The sequence below is a fragment of the Chanodichthys erythropterus genome, chromosome 18, assembly GCF_024489055.1.
Source record: "Chanodichthys erythropterus isolate Z2021 chromosome 18, ASM2448905v1, whole genome shotgun sequence".
Taxonomy (NCBI): domain Eukaryota; kingdom Metazoa; phylum Chordata; class Actinopteri; order Cypriniformes; family Xenocyprididae; genus Chanodichthys; species Chanodichthys erythropterus.
The window spans coordinates 1271406-1295395 of NC_090238.1; the positions used below are offsets into that span (position 1 = coordinate 1271406).

The 23990-nt window shown below is 36.5% G+C and overlaps 2 protein-coding genes across 7 annotated transcripts in view; both read right to left on the reverse strand.

Moving 5' to 3' along the window:
• stxbp6 (syntaxin binding protein 6 (amisyn)) overlaps positions 1–1310 on the reverse strand; it is a 35575-nt gene extending 34265 nt beyond the window's left edge. Inside the window, exon 1 of one of the 2 annotated variants that reach the window (XM_067367198.1) lies at positions 1126–1295. The gene's annotated coding sequence lies outside the window, so the exon portion shown is untranslated. Of the gene's footprint in view, positions 1–1125 lie in introns of both variants that reach the window. The other variant, XM_067367201.1, reaches the window with a different exon arrangement.
• A 3707-nt stretch (positions 1311–5017) lies between these two features.
• fermt2 (FERM domain containing kindlin 2) overlaps positions 5018–23990 on the reverse strand; it is a 68944-nt gene continuing 49971 nt past the window's right edge. For 3 of the 5 annotated variants that reach the window (XM_067366614.1, XM_067366611.1, XM_067366612.1), the window contains 5 exons: positions 22561–22779; positions 20173–20193; positions 9062–9186; positions 8750–8891; positions 5018–6602 (listed from right to left, as the gene is read on the reverse strand). In XM_067366614.1, the coding sequence (XP_067222715.1) occupies positions 6429–6602; positions 8750–8891; positions 9062–9186; positions 20173–20193; positions 22561–22779 (681 nt within the window). In that variant the 3' untranslated portion in view covers positions 5018–6428. The remainder of the gene's footprint in view (positions 6603–8749; positions 8892–9061; positions 9187–20172; positions 20194–22560; positions 22780–23990) is intronic. The other 2 variants (XM_067366615.1, XM_067366613.1) reach the window with 1 other exon arrangement.

Consider the following 23990-nt stretch of genomic DNA (forward strand, 5'->3'; position numbering starts at 1 on the left):
TTTGCTTCATGACCATGTGATCCTGTGCAGGTGTCTGAATGATGTCACATCCTGTCACATGACACTGACCGCATGACTTGATCATGACTTGGTTACTCCAAATGACATCAATGAAATTCATTTTTCCATTCTTTCTCATAACAAAACAACGACTTCTACACAATTTTAACACCATTTTTGTTATCATGTTGATATATGATGTTATAAAATCATGCCAGAATAAAAAATATATACATTTATTACATTTGAAGATATTTTAATCACAAATTAAATGGTTGGACGGTTAAACCGAATGACCTTTTGACACTTCAAAAACTTTAAAATACCTTTATATGAAGCAAAATATAATTAAAACCTTTTGGATTCAATAAAAGAGATCTAGTTGTACTGCCTTACATACTTTGGATGTCAAATCTTTTTTTTATTATTATTATTAATGCCTTTGGACAAAGAAAATGAACCCAATCATCACGTCAGTGTGAATTCAGAAGCAAAAGTTTTCCATTTCTAATGCCATCATAGAAACAACAATGATGGATTCCTTCCGCAATCAAATGTGTCCGATATCAGGGTTTAGTGGGAACATTGGGCTGGTCATGTGAGGCTACTGACATGACTGGAGGCTTTGATTATTTATGAGTATTAAATCAACACTAAATTGATTATATCTCTGTTTTTATCCTGTGATGACACCAAACTACAACAATCGTGTAGTGTTTACTGAGAATATCTCTTGCTGTGCTCTAGAGAGGCAGCTGAGCAGATGTTGAAACGCAGCCGGTCACAGTCAGTGTTTGTTTCAAAGATTTCTCAGCAAACATTAATTCCTGATCTCCGAATAAAAGCAGCAGCGATGATGCCTGTCTGTGCTAGTGAAATCAGTGAGATTCTTCCTATAAAGCTGAAGTACTTGATCCTGAATCACTGCATTTCTCCAAAAGAAACTGAAAGAGCGTCGCGTGCTCGTGTTAGTGCCACAGACATGTTACTGACAAGTTTCTGTTTCTGAGAGTTTTTAAGAACGAGATTCGCGTTCGGTCACAGTAAACACTGACAGGACAAACTTATCTCGAGCATCTTCACACTCATCAGCAGCTGCTCTGTGAATGTCTGCTGCTTTCTTACCTTCACTGTGAGCTCAGCTTTATCCTCTCGTGTCCCGCTCTGATGTTTCCATCTGCAGACGTGCAAAGTTTGAGCGCGCGCTTCTGGACCCGCAGTGCTCAGTGTTCCCTCTGTAGTGTGCAGTGTGAGTGCGAGTTTCTCTACAGCACGACCCGCGGCTGCTTCACTGTGAGTGACGTGGATCAGCTGCTGCACGCGCGCGCGCGCTCGAGGCTGTACCTGCTGCTGCAGTTCACTTCCTCAAAATATCAAACCAGTCCTGGCGTTTACAGAAAGGACTATTAGACAGGGATCAAATCATGGAAAACTAAGAATAAGTGGGAATTTGTGTGTGTGTAGTTTTTTAAGGTTAAACTCCATATTTGACTGAAGAAGAACCAAAAAAAAAAAAAAAAGTTGGGTGAATTCAGGTAAAGTTGCCAATTTTGTTAAAAGTGTAATTTACATACTTTTTAAAATATCTTTGTTAAAGACACAATATGTAAGATTTCTGGATTAAAATATCCAAAAGCCACTAGAACAGGGTTATTTATTTTGTTGACTTGTGTAAATTCACAGGGTTATCCCAAATGTTTTCAAGAATGTTTAAATCTACCGTGACCGTGTGTCGCCTATCAATGACGTCATATCCGCGTTACACTCGATTTTATTTTGTAGAAACCATGGAAACACCGAAGACGCTTTCATATATGATGTGTTTTATTAGACAGACGTGCATTCATCGATAGAAAACTAATCATGTTATATAGCCCAACACTGTAAGTCTTATTGTTTAAATCTCGTTTTCTTGATTTACCGCGAGTACCATGTTTTACCATGATGGATCTATCTTACTGCAGTGTGTAACAGTGTCTCACAGCAGCCTCCGAGTGAACGCAGAGCAGCATTATAACAACTTTCAACACTCAAATGTATCTAATATGATAAACAGAGCTGCGTTACCTCATACCCCTGACCGGAAGTAGCGTTTGTGGCATAATAAAAGTCCCGCTGCTCTCGAGGCGTGTGTCGCACTCATGTCACTTTCATTAGCAATCGCTCCAGCTCCTCGTTCAGCTCCAACATCCTGATTCACACCACAGTAATGTTAATAATCTCATCCATGAATATGATTTCTGCACGAGTCTCGTCGTCCTCTTAGACGTGAAGACGACACCTCCCATGATTCCACGCTCAATCTCAGCATCATCAGGTTACACCTTTGTTTTGAATAAGAGACCTCTAGAAGCGAAAAATTACATAGTGTGCCTTTAACTATGGTTCAGCTATAATCATTTCATTTAAATTCAATTAATAAAATGTGTTATTTGGATGATATATACTGTACCAGTAAACATTTCACCATCATTGCACACCATTAGGTCTATTAGAAATAATTAGAAAAGACCCTTGTTTATGAACAGTCTATTATAAATATGTTTTTAACAAACCCAAATATACAGGCTATATGAGTTGAATTCATGGCTTATATTTGGCTGTTGTGAAACATGTGTTGACATTAAATTTGTTTAACAGGATATCAATGAACTTTAAAGTGCCCTATTATTCTATTTTAAGGGATCCTAATGTTGTTTGGAGTCTCTTACAACAGGTTTACATTCATCCAAGGTCAAAAACACTGTAATTTCCTCATAATATCCACTGCAGCATCCGCTCTTTTCTCAGTGTCTGAAACGCTTCTTCGTTCTTTGCTCGAGTCTGCTTTGCTCTGAAGCAGAAAGTGAGACTGAATTACTGACGACTCGTTTCAGTTCAGAATCACTTCTTTCTTTTAAGGAAACAATAACTTTATTTATCTGCACTTTGATCTTTGAAACTTTGCAGAGTTTTTACATTCACAAACAGCTCTTACACGCACTGAATGAAAGATCATATCTGATAAAGCATAATAGGGCACTTTAAATGTACCCATATTTTAAAGCTTTGTATTTGGTGTATATTTTCTCAAAACACACAGTTTGTGGTAGAAAGAGACACTTATTTCACAGGGTTAATACACATGTTCAGCCACAGAGGGCCAGCGACATCTAAACTTTTTATTTTTTGCATTTTATCCATGTTAATCTGCTTTAACAAATTAAACCGGTCCTTTCACAATAGTATTTGTTTACACTTACTGAACTTTATAATGCAGAAATGACAGTCTTTAGGTCAAAGGTCTTTCATGAGGAGGTGTGGCCACACCCACCGGTGTCATATTACACCAAACTTCATCATTTAAAGAAAGTGTTCCTTAATTCAAGATAATTATAGATCTGACCATGCATTGAGCTCAAGAGTTTCAAGAATTAGCAGTTTTTGTATGAATGTGTCAGAATCCCCTCAGGAGCTCGTGTGTGATTTCAAGCACTTTTGAATCAGTTATTTATTTATTTTGCATCATTCTTGGGAAGCTCTCGCTCCTTCCTTGCACTTCCATTCTTCACCACTAGAGCTGGGTTGTTGAGAGCATCTAATTCTTGTTAAAGTTGTGTGGATTTCTAAAGAAAGGTACATTTATTTGTAGTTAAATGCATGCAGGGATATGTTAATAAAATTGCTATTTCTTAAATGAACTCAAATAAGCTTATTATTGGTTTATAATTTATATTTAGTTATATGTTAACACCAATTAATACTCCATATGATCTAACAATCAGACAAAATTATAAATGGCACACATTTCCTCTACATTATGCCATAAAGCAGTTAGAAAGTAAAAAAAGACAAGCAGTGATCATTTAGATCAAATAAATATGAATTTCTTTGAAGTGAATTTCTAGTGACAGCAGCCATCAGGTCTTATTATAATGTATTTACAAATGAAAATGTGAAGATCGGTCAGTTTGGCATAACCAGCATGCAAGATATCATGTCAAAGTGAACATTTTGATGAAAAGGCAGGATTAAACAAAAATGGAAAATAGTTTTTTCTTGTATATTTATTTGACTGCTCTTACAGCACATAAACATCTCCAGATCAGAGGAGGTCTTTGGTTAAAGCTCTGTCACAGAAGACCAAGAACATCAACTAGTTTGTTGTGTCATATTTATGGTCACAGTGACAGAATAAAATAATCATACATCAAACTCAGACAATCTGACACTTCATAATCATGGGTTAAAATAAAGATTACGCAGAACTTCGGCTCTCTTCACCCGTCCTGCAGCTGATCGGTGAGGCTTGTTAACGTGTTTTAAATAACCTTTAAACAGATCAATCAATCATCAGCACCATAACATGACAGAAACGTGTTAGAAATACCCAGCGCTGCAGTTTTACACAAACAGTGTACAAAATAAGGGTTAAAAAACTCTCTGTAAGGTTATTTTTAAAACAATTAGCAAATGCTTAAACAGAATGCTGCGCTTTCATTTTCTGTTCATTAATACGCTGCTACCAAAATGCCTAAATAACAACATTTAAAGGGATAGTCCACCCCAAAATTAAAATTCATCATTCAGTCATCCTCATGTCATCACCATATGACTTTTTTGAGATGAACACAAATGAAGATTTTTAGAAAAATAACCCATCTCTGTGAGTCCAAGTGAATGACAGTATACTATTTTAATATCAGCATTTCACTGATATGATCAATGTTAATATCAATCACTTACTTTATACTCACAGCGATGGAATATTTTCCTAAAAGTCTTCATTTGTGTTTATCTGAAGAAAGGAAGTGGGAGTAAATGATGAGAGAACTTTCATTTTTGTGTATTGCACAAGTCCCTTGAAAAGCTTGACTTGTGCAATACCTTTGGTTCAGAATTCATCTAAACTGTTGCATCTTTCAGGACAAGCCATGAAGGTTTTTCAAGACTGCTCTCTTGTGGTGAAGACGGGTCACTGCCGCCTGCATGGCTTATGGGAAAACCATGTGAAATAAAGGCCTGTTGAATCATCCTCTTAAGATTTTAAATAAAAATGATTTTATTTATTTATTTGTCAGGTAAATGGCATTTTTACAATCTTAAAACAGCAGGCCATGCAACGCACTGCTGACATCTGAGAAAACGAAACCAAATAAACAGAAAAAAAATAATAATAGTCTTCATTTCTGGCTCTGAAACCACCTTCATACGGGGAACATCATGAGACAATACTGACAAGAAGTGATGCGCCGTCCGAGCGCTCGATAGTGTTGAAGTGTATGACACACGCTCTTAAAGCCTATATGTTCTCGCAGCGGTGGATATTTATCAGTTAAGGCAGGAGAAACTAAATAAAAAAGCTCCTTCTCACCCGAGACATCAAGAATGGCACAATCTACATGATTTATTCCAGCCAGGAGCTTGAGACTTCTTCATATGCACTTATATATATTTCCAAGATCGACAGGCACCAACCCTCAAATGTCAAAAAATGGCTTTTTTTCCCTCTCTTCTGGAAAAAATACACTTCCAAAAAATGACAGAAAAAAGCAGCAACAAAATAACTGTACAATTTCTGTTTTAAAACCTGTGTTTTTTACATTAGATACAAAACAAATCTAATACTTCATTTAGCTATCCTTCATTTTGGAAAGAAATAAAAAGAAAATCGCATGATTTGTGACCTATCGCTGGTGCGTATTAAAGAAACGCTTTTGAATAATACTATACTGGTTCACAATAAAGAGTGAGGAATAAAATAACAGACTTCATAGGAAAATAATAATAATAATAAAAAGAAACTTCCTACAGTGGGAAAGCAGATTCATAATGTTCTCCTATGTTGCTTCACCGCAAGCTGTTTGCTACAAAAAAGTGGGCGATTCTTCTCCTTCATAGTGTAAAAAAAATATCTGTGTCATTAAATGTAGTGTTGAACACACATGACAGGACAGAAATGTCAAACGCTAGAAGTGCTTAGACATGAACGAACGACTGGATTTTGTAGTGTCAGAAGCAGCAACATTGAAGCTAGTGTAAATCCTTCTCTACGACATCACATTAACGTGACACAGTTATCATGAACGATGGCACAAATGAGCACCGCGACATTCAACAATTACCCAGAGAGATGCAACGTAAGTTAGTGACAAATAAATAATTGGCATTTTCGCTGGCGTACTCTATTCAGGGTGAAAGGTCATAGCTATTGCTTCATCTGGACGATGAAATCATTTCTGGAGGGAAGCAGTAAACCGCTGCACGGTCTCAGAACGTCCTCGCTCGGCACTTCGGCTAGTGTTATGAACGCGTTCATGCGCATAAACTGAATTAAAAAAGAAACAAGTTTCCGTTTTCAAACTATTACGATGTGGCCACGATGGAGTGGTTAAAGGAGAAAGAAGAAGTGTGAAAGTAAAAGAATAAAGCGGCGCGGCGAGCGGCGCTCAGACCCAGCCGCTGGTCAGCTTGTAGAACATCTCCTCGTCTAGAGACTCGTTCTGGTCCTTGGCGCGCGTGGACAGGAAAATGTAGCCGCCGATGAACTCGTGCACCACTTTGCAGTCCACCTCCGCACAGATGAACGCCAGACTGGGCTCGTCCGCAAACTCCACCGTGACCTGCCGTGGGAACAGAGCAGATGATCATGTGTGCAGAACGAAGGGCTCAAGGTGACGTGTGTGACACCTCTGAATGAACAACATGATAAAGCTGCTGCACACAATCTACTGCACACCTTCTGTCATCCGAATACATGCTGAAAAACTGAAAAAGGACATTCCCATCACATATGATTATACTTGAAATAGTTTTAAATGTTTATTCTCATTAGGGCGTTATATTTTCTCTTATGTAATTCAGGTGTATTGCATTATTTAGTAGTGTTGTGTGTGTTATCCTATGCGAGTTTTGGCCATGTTTTATGCGATGAACGTGGCTTTCGATTATGCCACCAGCATTATTACAGTGGTTACCAGTAAATTTTAAGGTATAAAGTAGATTTTGGTACATTACCATTACAACACTTATATATGTTTGTAAAGCATACACCAATACGCCATGTGCAATTTCGGAAATGACTGTCAACATATTTTTTTACGGTGAATTTCTGGCAACCAAACCAGCCAGAAGACTAAATTTAACTGCAGGGCTGGACATTAACACTTGAGCGCAGCACACACAAAGAAACTCAGTTAACATAGTGCGGTAACAATTCAAAATGTGGGGTTCTTATATTTATAACATATGATACAGTTATGCAACATCACACGACCACGAGCGCTCTTTTCCTGAATACCATCACGAATGAAGATGTGACATACAACAGTTCAATAAACAAGCAGTTAATATTAAGTCACTTACAGTTTATACGCAATATTGGCTGTTTTTGTTCTGTTTCAGCAGCGAAAATAGATATCACAGCAGAACCATAGCGCATCTCACAGCAACACTTTACTGAAAGATTCAGCGTTTTCAGCAAATTGGTTGAGTCAAAGATTCAATGACTCACTCATTAAGACGGTCACTTGCTGCCACCTACTGGCGGTTTAGTTTAATGTTTAAAAGTATATTTTTTTCCACAACATTTCTTATTTGTATTTTTAAAAAATATTTAAAACAATCTCATAACATAATTAAATGCAGTTGTAATTTTAAAAATTTAATAATAAAGAATAAAATATGAAGCATACATTTAATAAGATTAGGGAAAAATGCCCATATAAAAGTAAATATGTGGCGTAAATATCACAAATATGCAGATTTAGATATGTCAACACTAATGAGAATATTGTTTCAGAATAAGTTATACTTTTTTCCAGACAAGCAACTTTTTTACTCAGACAAGTGAATGACTGATTTACTTGCCCAAAGAACAAGCACATGATGAGTCTTAATGTCGAGCCCTGAACAGGATATTTCATAGTGCAATATAAACATTATAGCAAAATGTCCATTAGTGCTTTACCATTTTGTACTCATGACACATTTTAGACTCATGACACAAACATACTGTGATTCTGAGCCACATAACACTGTGTGAAATAACAAAGCAGGTCTTCTGCAATCAAAACAAGCATATTCAAGGGTTAGTTCACCCAAAAATGAAAATTCTGTCATTAATTACTCACCCTCATGTCGTTTCACACCTTCGTTCATCTTCAGAACACAAATTAAGATATTTTTGATGAAATCTGAGAGCTCTCTGGCCCAACGATCCAAAGAAACTACCAATTTTCAAGGTCCAGAAAGGTAGTAAAGACATCATAAAAGTAATCCATGTGACTCCAGTGGTTTAACCTCAATGTTATGAATCGCTTTGTTTATGTAAAAAAAAAAAAAAAAACATAAAACATAATTTACCACTTTATTTATGCAGTACTTTGTTCAGGCAACATCTGCTCTCACGTCAACATGTTGGAGATTCATATTTTGTAAATGTGGTAAATGATGTTTTTGAAAGTGCATGAAAGTGGTAGTCACATAGGCTGTCAGTGGAGGGACAGAAAGCTCTCAGATTTCATCAAAAATATCTTAATTTGTGTTCTGAAGATGAATGAATATCTTACGGTTGTGGAACGACATAAGGGTGAGTAATAAATGACAGAATTTTCATTTCTGGGTGAACTAACCCTCGAACAACACAAGCCATTGTTACAAATGATGTAATTAGGCCATTGACATTGAGCCTCGTTCACAACTACATCACCATTATTAGCAACAGTCAATGGCATCATGGGATGAAGGCGTAACATACAGAGCATCTTACCATCTTAATCTCCCAGTTGACGTTCCACTGTTTCATGTTGCTGAAGCGCCAGGTCTTGATGGCGTCTCCTGTGCTGGCATCCATACGGATCAGTCTGTTGTAGGTGATGCCGATCAACTCGTCTTTCTTGCCCCCCTGAAACCTAATTTGATGAAATTTCACAATTAACAACAGAAATCAAGAGGAAGACATGTTACAGTAACATGTCCTAGAGCTTTCTATCCCTTCAACGCGGACGTCTGTTTTTATTGGCACTCAAACATTTGATCAAGATATCTGACAGAAACGTCGGGTTTTCTAGAAGACACTTACTTGGCAAGAAAATGGGTGATTCCAAACTCTGGCAAGGACTGCCATGCCTGTATGAAACGCATCTTGGCCTCAATGAGGCTCATCTGCGCCACATTTTGATGAGCTTCCAGAATACGGGCGGAAATCTGAGGATAATGCATATGTGAATATTAATAAACAAGTGCTACAAGCCATCATAACTTAAGCAGAAGTACAGAGAGAGTCATTAGGAAACAACCCCAGAGAAGAATGCAACACCAGACACTTCAATATGATACTGCTGCATCCAATCACCAGTAATATCACAGTGAACATATGAGACGCCTCCTGTTATTCAAGCATCCCTTATGATCTGTTACACATGCGACTTAACATACATACACAGAAGCCATTGCAATCCCAGCTACCATTGTTTAGTCCCCATTTCCCCACAACATGAAACATTTTCACAAAGAAATGAGTGCTGTCACTGGAGTCTCCCACTGATCAATGACTTGCCTCATGAAAGTTTCTAACAGATCAGCTGACATGCTACAAACCGCCTAAAAGGGTCTTTCAATTACACAGAAGCCCCTTTCAAATAATGATTTCTGTAAGATTTTAAACATCCTATTAGACAAATAATATGTTGATTACAGTAAAAAACTATGGAGCCCCTATGGGGACATGATGATGGGAAAAACCAAGAGAAACATTTTAATGCTTAAAGTATTGCACTCCTCCGAGAAACTTTGCATTCTCTTGCAAAACTATTGCATTCCCCATGAAACGTTATGTTTTCTTGGAAATACGATTGCGTATCCACAAGAAACTTTGCATTCGCTCGCAAAACATTTGGATTCTCTCGCAGAGCTATTCCGTCTCTCCAAAAAACTCCACATTCTCAAGCAAAACTATTGCTTTTACCCAAAAAAATTTAAATTCTCACGCAAAACTATTGCGTTTCCCCCCAAAAAACGTTACATTCTCATGCAAAACTATTGCATTTCCCAAAAACCTTTACATTCTCACTCAAAACTATTGCGTTTCCCCAAAAAACTTTACATTCTCACTCAAAACTATTGCATTTCCCCAAAAACTTTACATTCTCACTCAAAACTATTGCATTTCCCCAAAAAACTTTACAAACTCACTCAAAACTATTGCATTTCCCCCAAAAAATTTAAATTCTCACTCAAAACTATTGCATTTCCCCCCAAAAATTTTAATTCTCACGCAAATATATTGCATTTCCCCAAAAACCTTTACATTCTCACTCAAAACTATTGCGTTTCCTCAAAAATCTTTACATTCTCACTCAAAACTATTGCGTTTCCTCAAAAATCTTTACATTCTCACTCAAAACTATTGCGTTTCCTCAAAAATCTTTACATTCTCACTCAAAACTATTGCGTTTCCCCAAAAACCTTTACATTCTCACTCAATACTATTGCATTTCCCCCAAAACGTTACATTCTCACTCAAAACTATTGCGTTTCCCCAAAAACCTTTCCATTCTCACTCAAAACTATTGCATTTCCCCCAAAACGTTACATTCTCACTCAAAACTATTGCGTTTCCCCAAAAACCTTTCCATTCTCACTCAAAACTATTGCATTTCCCCAAAAACTTTTCCATTCTCACTCAAAACTATTGTATTTCCCCAAAAACCTTTACATTCTCACTCAAAACTATCGCATTTCCCCAAAAACCTTTACATTCTCACTCAAAACTATTGCATTTCCCCCAAAACGTTACGTTCTCACTCAAAACTATTGCGTTTCACCAAAAAAACGTTACATTCTCACGCAAAACTATTGCATTTCCCCAAAAACCTTTACATTCTCACAAAACTATTGCATTTCCCCCAAAACGTTACATTCTCACTCAAAACTATTGCGTTTCCCCCCAAAAAACGTTTCATTCTCATGCAAAACTATTGTATTTCCCCAAAAACCTTTACATTCTCACTCAAAACTATTGTATTTCCCCAAAAACCTTTACATTCTCACTCAAAACTATCGCATTTCCCCAAAAACCTTTACATTCTCACTCAAAACTATTGCATTTCCCCCAAAACGTTACGTTCTCACTCAAAACTATTGTATTTCCCCAAAAACCTTTACATTCTCACTCAAAACTATTGTATTTCCCCAAAAACCTTTACATTCTCACTCAAAACTATCGCATTTCCCCAAAAACCTTTACATTCTCACTCAAAACTATTGCATTTCCCCCAAAACGTTACATTCTCACTCAAAACTATTGTATTTCCCCAAAAACCTTTACATTCTCACTCAAAACTATCGCATTTCCCCAAAAACCTTTACATTCTCACTCAAAACTATTGCATTTCCCCCAAAACGTTACGTTCTCACTCAAAACTATTGCGTTTCACCAAAAAAACGTTACATTCTCACGCAAAACTATTGCATTTCCCCAAAAACCTTTACATTCTCACTCAAAACTATTGTATTTCCCCAAAAACCTTTACATTCTCACTCAAAACTATTGTATTTCCCCAAAAACCTTTACATTCTCACTCAAAACTATTGTATTTCCCCAAAAACCTTTACATTCTCACTCAAAACTATCGCATTTCCCCAAAAACCTTTACATTCTCACTCAAAACTATTGCATTTCCCCCAAAACGTTACATTCTCACTCAAAACTATTGTATTTCCCCAAAAACCTTTACATTCTCACTCAAAACTATCGCATTTCCCCAAAAACCTTTACATTCTCACTCAAAACTATTGCATTTCCCCCAAAACGTTACGTTCTCACTCAAAACTATTGCGTTTCACCAAAAAAACGTTACATTCTCACGCAAAACTATTGCATTTCCCCAAAAACCTTTACATTCTCACAAAACTATTGCATTTCCCCCAAAACGTTACATTCTCACTCAAAACTATTGCGTTTCCCCCCAAAAAACGTTTCATTCTCATGCAAAACTATTGCATTTCCCAAAAACCTTTACATTCTCACTCAAAACTATTGCGTTTCCCCAAAAAACTTTACATTCTTACTCAAAACTATTGCGTTTCCCCAAAAAACTTTACATTCTCACTCAAAACTATCGCGTTTCCCCAAAAACCTTTCCATTCTCACTCAAAACTATTGCGTTTCCCCAAAAAACTTTACATTCTCACTCAAAACTATTGCATTTCCCCCAAAACTTTACATTCTCACTCAAAACTATTGCATTTCCCCAAAAAACTTTACAAACTCACTCAAAACTATTGCATTTCCCCCAAAAATTTAAATTCTCACTCAAAACTATTGCATTTCCCCCAAAAATTTAAATTCTCACGCAAATATATTGCATTTCCCCAAAAACCTTTACATTCTCACTCAAAACTATTGTGTTTCCTCAAAAATCTTTACATTCTCACTCAAAACTATTGCGTTTCCCCAAAAAACTTTACATTCTCACTCAAAACTATTGCATTTCCCCCAAAACTTTACATTCTCACTCAAAACTATTGCATTTCCCCAAAAACCTTTCCATTCTCACTCAAAACTATTGCATTTCCCCAAAAACCTTTCCATTCTCACTCAAAACTATTGCGTTTCCCCAAAAACCTTTACATTCTCACTCAAAACTATTGCATTTCCCCCAAAACTTTACATTCTCACTCAAAACTATTGCATTTCCCCAAAAACCTTTCCATTCTCACTCAAAACTATTGCATTTCCCCAAAAACCTTTCCATTCTCACTCAAAACTATTGCGTTTCCCCCAAAACTTTACATTCTCACTCAAAACTATTGCATTTCCCCAAAAACCTTTCCATTCTCACTCAAAACTATTGCATTTCCCCAAAAACCTTTCCATTCTCACTCAAAACTATTGCGTTTCCCCAAAAACCTTTCCATTCTCACTCAAAACTATTGCGTTTCCCCCCAAAAAACGTTACATTCTCATGCAAAACTATTGCATTTCCCAAAAACCTTTACATTCTCACTCAAAACTATTGCGTTTCCCCAAAAAACTTTACATTCTTACTCAAAACTATTGCGTTTCCCCAAAAAACTTTACATTCTCACTCAAAACTATTGCATTTCCCCCAAAACTTTACATTCTCACTCAAAACTATTGCATTTCCCCAAAAAACTTTACAAACTCACTCAAAACTATTGCATTTCCCCCCAAAAAATTTAAATTCTCACTCAAAACTATTGCATTTCCCCCAAAAAATTTAAATTCTCACGCAAATATATTGCATTTCCCCAAAAACCTTTACATTCTCACTCAAAACTATTGCGTTTCCTCAAAAATCTTTACATTCTCACTCAAAACTATTGCGTTTCCTCAAAAATCTTTACATTCTCACTCAAAACTATCGCGTTTCCCCAAAAACCTTTACATTCTCACAAAACTATTGCATTTCCCCCAAAACGTTACATTCTCACTCAAAACTATTGCGTTTCACCAAAAAGGTTACATTCTCACGCAAAACTATTGCATTTCCCCAAAAACCTTTACATTCTCACTCAAAACTATTGTGTTTCCTCAAAAATCTTTACATTCTCACTCAAAACTATTGCGTTTCCCCAAAAACCTTTCCATTCTCACTCAAAACTATTGCATTTCCCCAAAAACCTTTCCATTCTCACTCAAAACTATTGCGTTTCCCCAAAAATCTTTACATTCTCACTCAAAACTATTGCGTTTCCCCAAAAACCTTTACATTCTCACTCAAAACTATTGTATTTCCCCAAAAACCTTTCCATTCTCACTCAAAACTATTGCATTTCCCCAAAAACCTTTCCATTCTCACTCAAAACTATTGCGTTTCCCCAAAAACCTTTACATTCTCACTCAAAACTATTGCATTTCCCCAAAAACCTTTCCATTCTCACTCAAAACTATTGCGTTTCCCCAAAATCCTTTACATTCTCACTCAATACTATTGCATTTCCCCCAAAAACCTTTACATTCTCACTCAAAACTATTGCATTTCCCCAAAAAACTTTACATTCTCACGCAAAACTATTGCGTTTCCCCAAAAAACTTTACATTCTCACTCAAAACTATTGCGTTTCCCCAAAAACCTTTACATTCTCACTCAATACTATTGCATTTCCCCCAAAACGTTACATTCTCACTCAAAACTATTGTATTTCCCCAAAAACCTTTACATTCTCACTCAAAACTATTGTATTTCCCCAAAAACCTTTACATTCTCACTCAAAACTATCGCATTTCCCCAAAAACCTTTACATTCTCACTCAAAACTATTGCATTTCCCCCAAAACGTTACATTCTCACTCAAAACTATTGTATTTCCCCAAAAACCTTTACATTCTCACTCAAAACTATCGCATTTCCCCAAAAACCTTTACATTCTCACTCAAAACTATTGCATTTCCCCCAAAACGTTACGTTCTCACTCAAAACTATTGCGTTTCACCAAAAAAACGTTACATTCTCACGCAAAACTATTGCATTTCCCCAAAAACCTTTACATTCTCACAAAACTATTGCATTTCCCCCAAAACGTTACATTCTCACTCAAAACTATTGCGTTTCCCCCCAAAAAACGTTTCATTCTCATGCAAAACTATTGCATTTCCCAAAAACCTTTACATTCTCACTCAAAACTATTGCGTTTCCCCAAAAAACTTTACATTCTTACTCAAAACTATTGCGTTTCCCCAAAAAACTTTACATTCTCACTCAAAACTATCGCGTTTCCCCAAAAACCTTTCCATTCTCACTCAAAACTATTGCGTTTCCCCAAAAAACTTTACATTCTCACTCAAAACTATTGCATTTCCCCCAAAACTTTACATTCTCACTCAAAACTATTGCATTTCCCCAAAAAACTTTACAAACTCACTCAAAACTATTGCATTTCCCCCCAAAAATTTAAATTCTCACTCAAAACTATTGCATTTCCCCCCAAAAATTTAAATTCTCACGCAAATATATTGCATTTCCCCAAAAACCTTTACATTCTCACTCAAAACTATTGTGTTTCCTCAAAAATCTTTACATTCTCACTCAAAACTATTGCGTTTCCCCAAAAAACTTTACATTCTCACTCAAAACTATTGCATTTCCCCCAAAACTTTACATTCTCACTCAAAACTATTGCATTTCCCCAAAAACCTTTCCATTCTCACTCAAAACTATTGCATTTCCCCAAAAACCTTTCCATTCTCACTCAAAACTATTGCGTTTCCCCAAAAACCTTTACATTCTCACTCAAAACTATTGCATTTCCCCCAAAACTTTACATTCTCACTCAAAACTATTGCATTTCCCCAAAAACCTTTCCATTCTCACTCAAAACTATTGCATTTCCCCAAAAACCTTTCCATTCTCACTCAAAACTATTGCGTTTCCCCCAAAACTTTACATTCTCACTCAAAACTATTGCATTTCCCCAAAAACCTTTCCATTCTCACTCAAAACTATTGCATTTCCCCAAAAACCTTTCCATTCTCACTCAAAACTATTGCGTTTCCCCAAAAACCTTTCCATTCTCACTCAAAACTATTGCGTTTCCCCCCAAAAAACGTTACATTCTCATGCAAAACTATTGCATTTCCCAAAAACCTTTACATTCTCACTCAAAACTATTGCGTTTCCCCAAAAAACTTTACATTCTTACTCAAAACTATTGCGTTTCCCCAAAAAACTTTACATTCTCACTCAAAACTATTGCATTTCCCCCAAAACTTTACATTCTCACTCAAAACTATTGCATTTCCCCAAAAAACTTTACAAACTCACTCAAAACTATTGCATTTCCCCCCAAAAAATTTAAATTCTCACTCAAAACTATTGCATTTCCCCCAAAAAATTTAAATTCTCACGCAAATATATTGCATTTCCCCAAAAACCTTTACATTCTCACTCAAAACTATTGCGTTTCCTCAAAAATCTTTACATTCTCACTCAAAACTATTGCGTTTCCTCAAAAATCTTTACATTCTCACTCAAAACTATCGCGTTTCCCCAAAAACCTTTACATTCTCACAAAACTATTGCATTTCCCCCAAAACGTTACATTCTCACTCAAAACTATTGCGTTTCACCAAAAAAACGTTACATTCTCACGCAAAACTATTGCATTTCCCCAAAAACCTTTACATTCTCACTCAAAACTATTGTGTTTCCTCAAAAATCTTTACATTCTCACTCAAAACTATTGCGTTTCCCCAAAAACCTTTCCATTCTCACTCAAAACTATTGCATTTCCCCAAAAACCTTTCCATTCTCACTCAAAACTATTGCGTTTCCCCAAAAATCTTTACATTCTCACTCAAAACTATTGCGTTTCCCCAAAAACCTTTACATTCTCACTCAAAACTATTGTATTTCCCCAAAAACCTTTCCATTCTCACTCAAAACTATTGCATTTCCCCAAAAACCTTTCCATTCTCACTCAAAACTATTGCGTTTCCCCAAAAACCTTTACATTCTCACTCAAAACTATTGCATTTCCCCAAAAACCTTTCCATTCTCACTCAAAACTATTGCGTTTCCCCAAAATCCTTTACATTCTCACTCAATACTATTGCATTTCCCCCAAAAACCTTTACATTCTCACTCAAAACTATTGCATTTCCCCAAAAAACTTTACATTCTCACGCAAAACTATTGCGTTTCCCCAAAAAACTTTACATTCTCACTCAAAACTATTGCGTTTCCCCAAAAACCTTTACATTCTCACTCAATACTATTGCATTTCCCCCAAAAACCTTTACATTCTCACTCAAAACTATTGCATTTCCCCAAAAAACTTTACATTCTCACGCAAAACTATTGCGTTTCCCCCAAAAAAACGTTACATTCTCACTCAAAACTATTGCATTTCCCCAAAAACCTTTAAATTCTCACTCAAAACTATTGCGTTTCCTCAAAAATCTTTACATTCTCACTCAAAACTATTGAGTTTCCTCAAAAATCTTTACATTCTCACTCAAAAATATTGCGTTTCCTCAAAAATCTTTACATTCTCACTCAAAACTATCGCGTTTCCCCAAAAACCTTTACATTCTCACAAAACTATTGCATTTCCCCCAAAACGTTACATTCTCACTCAAAACTATTGCGTTTCACCAAAAAAACGTTACATTCTCACGCAAAACTATTGCATTTCCCCAAAAACCTTTACATTCTCACTCAAAACTATTGCGTTTCCTCAAAAATCTTTACATTCTCACTCAAAACTATTGCGTTTCCCCAAAAACCTTTCCATTCTCACTCAAAACTATTGCGTTTCCCCAAAAACCTTTCCATTCTCACTCAAAACTATTGCATTTCCCCAAAAACCTTTCCATTCTCACTCAAAACTATTGCATTTCCCCAAAAACCTTTCCATTCTCACTCAAAACTATTGCGTTTCCCCAAAAACCTTTCCATTCTCACTCAAAACTATTGCATTTCCCCAAAAACCTTTCCATTCTCACTCAAAACTATTGCGTTTCCCCAAAAACCTTTCCATTCTCACTCAAAACTATTGCATTTCCCCAAAAACCTTTCCATTCTCACTCAAAACTATTGCGTTTCCCCAAAAACCTTTCCATTCTCACTCAAAACTATTGCATTTCCCCAAAAACCTTTCCATTCTCACTCAAAACTATTGAGTTTCCTCAAAAATCTTTACATTCTCACTCAAAAATATTGCGTTTCCTCAAAAATCTTTACATTCTCACTCAAAACTATCGCGTTTCCCCAAAAACCTTTACATTCTCACAAAACTATTGCATTTCCCCCAAAACGTTACATTCTCACTCAAAACTATTGCGTTTCACCAAAAAAACGTTACATTCTCACGCAAAACTATTGCATTTCCCCAAAAACCTTTACATTCTCACTCAAAACTATTGCGTTTCCTCAAAAATCTTTACATTCTCACTCAAAACTATTGCGTTTCCCCAAAAACCTTTCCATTCTCACTCAAAACTATTGCGTTTCCCCAAAAACCTTTCCATTCTCACTCAAAACTATTGCATTTCCCCAAAAACCTTTCCATTCTCACTCAAAACTATTGCATTTCCCCAAAAACCTTTCCATTCTCACTCAAAACTATTGCGTTTCCCCAAAAACCTTTCCATTCTCACTCAAAACTATTGCATTTCCCCAAAAACCTTTCCATTCTCACTCAAAACTATTGCATTTCCCCAAAAACCTTTCCATTCTCACTCAAAACTATTGCGTTTCCCCAAAAACCTTTCCATTCTCACTCAAAACTATTGCATTTCCCCCAAAACCTTTCCATTCTCACTCAAAACTATTGCATTTCCCCAAAAACCTTTACATTCTCACTCAAAACTATTTCGTTTCCCCAAAAACCTTTCCATTCTCACTCAAAACTATTGCATTTCCCCAAAAACCTTTACATTCTCACTCAAAACTATTTCGTTTCCCCAAAAACCTTTCCATTCTCACTCAAAACTATTGCATTTCCCCAAAAACCTTTCCATTCTCTCTCAAAACTATTGCATTTCCCCAAAAACCTTTCCATTCTCACTCAAAACTATTGCGTTTCCCCAAAAACCTTTCCATTCTCACTCAAAACTATTGCGTTTCCCCAAAAACCTTTACATTCTCACTCAAAACTATTTCGTTTCCCCAAAAAACTTTACATTCTCACTCAAAACTATTGAATTTCCCCAAAAACCTTTCCATTCTCACTCAAAACTATTGCATTTCCCCAAAAACCTTTACATTCTCACTCAAAACTATTGCGTTTCCCCAAAAACCTTTCCATTCTCACTCAAAACTATTGCATTTCCCCAAAAACTTTTCCATTCTCACTCAAAACTATTGTATTTCCCCAAAAACCTTTACATTCTCACTCAAAACTATTGCGTTTCCCCAAAAACCTTTACATTCTCACTCAAAACTATTGCATTTCCCCAAAAACCTTTCCATTCTCACTCAAAACTATTGCATTTCCCCAAAAACCTTTACATTCTCACTCAAAACTATTGCGTTTCCCCAAAAACCTTTCCATTCTCACTCAAAACTATTGCATTTCCCCAAAAACTTTTCCATTCTCACTCAAAACTATTGCGTTTCCCCAAAAACCTTTACATTCTCACTCAAAACTATTGCATTTCCCCAAAAACCTTTCCATTCTCACTCAAAACTATTGCATTTCCCCAAAAACCTTTCCATTCTCACTCAAAACTATTGCATTTCCCCAAAAACCTTTACATTCTCACTCAAAACTATTGCATTTCCCCAAAAACTTTTCCATTCTCACTCAAAACTATTACATTTCCCCAAAAACCTTTCCATTCTCACTCAAAACTATTGCGTTTCCCCAAAAACCTTTACATTCTCACTCAAAACTATTACATTTCCCCAAAAACCTTTCCATTCTCACTCAAAACTATTGCGTTTCCCCAAAAACCTTTACATTCTCACTCAAAACTATTGCGTTTCCCCAAAAACCTTTACATTCTCACTCAAAACTATTGCATTTCCCCAAAAACCTTTACATTCTCACTCAAAACTATTGCATTTCCCCAAAAACCTTTACATTCTCACTCAAAACTATTGCATTTCCCCAAAAAACTTTACATTCTCACTCAAAACTATTGCATTTCACAAAAAAAAAACTCAATTTCTCGGATTCCCTCGAGAAACATTTGAGTATAATTTTTGCTCCCATCTCTTTTCTTACCATCACCATGTCCCTTCAGAGGCTGTAGAAAACAGCATTTTGTCACCTAAATTAATATCACAAAACTATAATTGTAATAATAAAAAATGATGATGATAATAATAATAATAATAACAATATTATTATATTTAGGGATATAATCATGCTTGAATTATAAAAAATAAGACTGACAATATTACAGTTTAATATGACATCATAAGTTCAAGTCATGAGACTACAAGTTGCTTCTATATTCATTTGAATATTTCTAAAATATTCATGAAATGAAAGTTTTTACAGCAGTCAACATCACTCAACATCAGTTAGGCAAACAGCTGTTCTGGGGGAGACACCAGTGACTCAAAACATGATCTTTAAATGTTAAAAACAAACTTGAAATGTGAGCTTTAACAGTACAGCAATAACAGTAAAGTGGTTAATGGAAGGATTACTGGAGTAAGACACAGCACCAGTGTTAGTGGGTCATGGACATTTACCAGCTGTCAAACGAGTGACTTACCAAGTCCCTGACAAAGCCTGGCTGAGGAGGGTGGAAACAGGAAGAGGAACACAGAGAGGAAACAAGGGAAAAGCAAATAAATGAACAATGCCGTAAACAAGCAGAATAACAATAACCGTTAATGTACAGAGAGAGAAAGGGGCAGGGTGCACATGTGAGTATACAGCAGGGGAGGTTCACTTTAGGCAGCTGGACAGGAGAGAGCAGAGGAACACGCACGAGACGCCGACACTGGGATCACATTCAGTCCAGGCGGATTGACCGTGCATACTGTGCAGACGCAGAAATGTGTCGATTAACAGAGATGCTGCTATACCGTTGAACTGAAACCAAGCAGAAGACTACAAACTGTGTGGAAGTTGGGCCTAGTGTAGATTCATCCTCACTGATTACAATGGGAAAACTCAGTTCAAGCTTTATCTGCACTGATGTAAGACTGAATCATTTAATAAATCTTATGGTTTATTATGTTGGCTTGAAAAATCCAACATGCTGATAAACTATTCTTCTTAAAGACCAAATTTCTAACAGTTACACAACCTATATATTTCAAGCTATGACCACCAAACTTGGCGCAGAGCTTCAAGATGCTCTAACTCGGTACGCCACATCTTTTCTAACAGATCTGACTTTCAAAATTCCAGTGTCGGACTTCCAAACAGGCCCAAATTTCCATAAACTTTCATTGAGATGGTCAAAACTTATTATCACCAGCAAAGCTTAATAAATAGCCATGGACAAGGACAAAGGACAAACATGGTAAATCATGCTATAAACATGCTAAAAAATGCTAGAAACTATATATATTTGTACTAGGAACGATCTAAAAACGCTAGAAGCATGCTAAAAATGAGCTAAAACATTTTAGCAATGTGTTAAACTACGCCGCACTCAGATACATATAACAAAATATGCAAAAGCATGCTAACAAAATATAAGAACATGCCAGCAACACGTTAACAATGCCAATCAACAACTATAGATGGCTTTTTTAATGAGGCTTCCAATGTTATCTGAAGTAGTTTGAAATGTATTAGTAAAACCTTCAAGCTTTTAAAAGTTTTTGAAACTTTCAAACTAGGCTTTGCCAAGCCAACATCAAAGTTCGTCAACGAGCCTCTCTCTTGTAGTTTTTTAAATCTTTTGGTTCGTTCATCAAGCTCAAAATAAAAAAACAAAAACAAATAATGAATTATAAAGAAATAAAAGTAATGTGCTTTAATCTTTTGTGCTGAGCACAAATCAACAGGTTTAGTCTAGAAACTGTAGGGTTTTAAACATATAAAAGTGGTCCAAAGTTCATGGCTGAGCTGTAGTTTATGATTAACCTGGACATTTTTCATCCCACTTCAAACCATACAGCCTTGACTCCACAAGGTGGCGCCACACATGCTTAAAACCCAAGAACACTGGAGGGTCCTCCCCACCATTCGGATGACTACATCCGCTTTGCTGGTCTTGTTGAGTTTAACAAGTCTGGAAGTGAGAAAGTCATCTATCCTTGTTTCCCAAAGCGAGTGTTTTCAGTCCCACGTCCTCTGGGAGTAAAGTCCCAGAGGAAGCCTTTGAAGAAAAGACTTGGAGCTTGTAATGCATGGATAGCGTTCAGGAACCATCTGAACTCAAACGTCGCTCTCACATTACAATCTGCTGTCTTCTTCCCAGACTCCCTCTCCACATTCCCAGGCAAGGCTTGTTTCCTGTATGTTCTTCCCGCCTGTTTCTGAAGACCCCACCCCAACTCCTCAAACTTTCTTCCAGCGATAAGCTGGTGGGGGAGCAAGTGAGATGGGAGGACAGGAAGCCCACCATCCCCCAGCATCACAGAGGCTGGATTGAGTCCAGGGCCACTGTAAGACGACACCAGCGGCACACAGGAGCCGTCTGTTGACTCCCACACACGTTCACTCCCTACATACTTTCACTTTTCTCTTGTTTTTGAATCAAGTATGACAAAAAAGACATTCTTTTGAAAATTTTCACCAGACGCCCTGCAATGCAAAATTGTCTTCAGCGCATTCGTTTAGAAAAAGTAACACTTTAGTTTAGGGTCCAGTTCTCACTATGAACTAGTTGATTATTATCATGCATATTACTATGATATTGGCTGTTTATTAGAGCTTATAAAGCACATATTAATGCCTTATTCTGCAAGACCTTATTCTACATCCCTTAATCCTACCCAATATCTAAACTTAACCTTACTAGCTATTAATAAACAGTAATTAGGAGTTTATTAAGGCAAAAGTCGTAGTTAATAGTGAGAATTGGACCCTAATCTTAAGTGTGACCTAAAAAAATAATTATTTACCCTTACCATTTACCAAGTAGGGCTCAGTGCTACATGTAATATTTGATATACTGCTGTTTATGACCATGCATTGTTACCTGCTTGTTCTTGTATTTCTTCAGGTATCGTGGTGACACCAGACACTCGGGGTTGATGTCGGTGGTGATGGGCTCTATGATCTGAGGATCAGGGTTCATGTGCTGCATCTTCAGGAAGGACAGAATGTTCTGGACCTCCAAGTTGTAGGAACTGTCTGCCATCGTCTTCCCCTTGGAGGCCAAACGACAAGCTGCCATCCACTGAGCGTACTGCTTCTCCTGAAGGACAGGGATCAGACGACAGAGTGGCAGTGTTACTTTACTATCACTGAGATGCTATTATAGTACTTTTAATATTTTTATTTATTTATTTATTTTTAATTAAAATAATACTGCATTAAATTAGACTAAATGAAAATGAGAAATGTTACTAAATGTTGAAATACACTAAATGACTTAAAATCTGAACTGATTTTAAAACTCATACACTTGCAGACTTTGTAAATGGTTACAGAGAAAAACCGGTCATCATACACTAAACGAGGATTATAAACTACCAGACCTTCAAATCACTCCTCGTTCGAAGAGACAGATGAGAGATAAAACAAACATGGATGCACAGGAGATGAACGCAGTAGTTGTTGTAGCGACTCTGAGTTGCACAAGAGAAAAATGAGTCTTGTTTGGGCAGACGCGGTCAGTGTATGGTGCAGTCAGTTATTTATCTGTGCAGATGAGTCAAACATCAAAGCTAATTTGTTATGACTGTTCTGTTAATTTACTTTTGTATTTTATTGCAACTAGGGTGGCAAAAGTTTCCAGTAAATTTCCAGAAAACTTTCCACAGGAACTTAACCTGGGGAATTTTGGAAATATTCCAATTTGGAAACTTAACAGGAATTTATGGGAATTAATAGGAAATTTTGGGAAAATTATATAAATCTATAATATTTATATAAAATGTATTATATAAAAACAAATACAAACATTTTGTTTGGTCATAACATGAAATAATGTGACTGAGGAATGAATGTGCAGTTAAAAATTCAACTAAAATTGCATTAAATATGGTTGTTTTAACCAAAATTATGCTGCAAGATGTTTTTTTTTTTTTTTTCAACTACATTTAAGTACCCTGTTATAGACTAACTGGCAATTTTGCAAATTCCCTGTTTATTCCCATTAATTCCCATGAAAAGTTTCCAGTTTTGAAAATTCCCAGATTTTTGCAACACTAATTGCAACACTGATGGATGAAGGACAGCTGTGGTTTCAGTAGTGACGTGTTGTACACTACCATATGTCTTCTCATATGATTTCCTCCAACTGCGCCACAGTCTGAAGCTAAAACGACTGGGTTCTGTGACCATCATACACTGGGCAATTTTCTGAAATCTGTCAGCTCTGACTGACCATAAATCTGTAGACTGAAACAGACCTTCAGCAACTATTGTCAACTCATCCAGACTGCAAATCAGCAAAAGTCATGT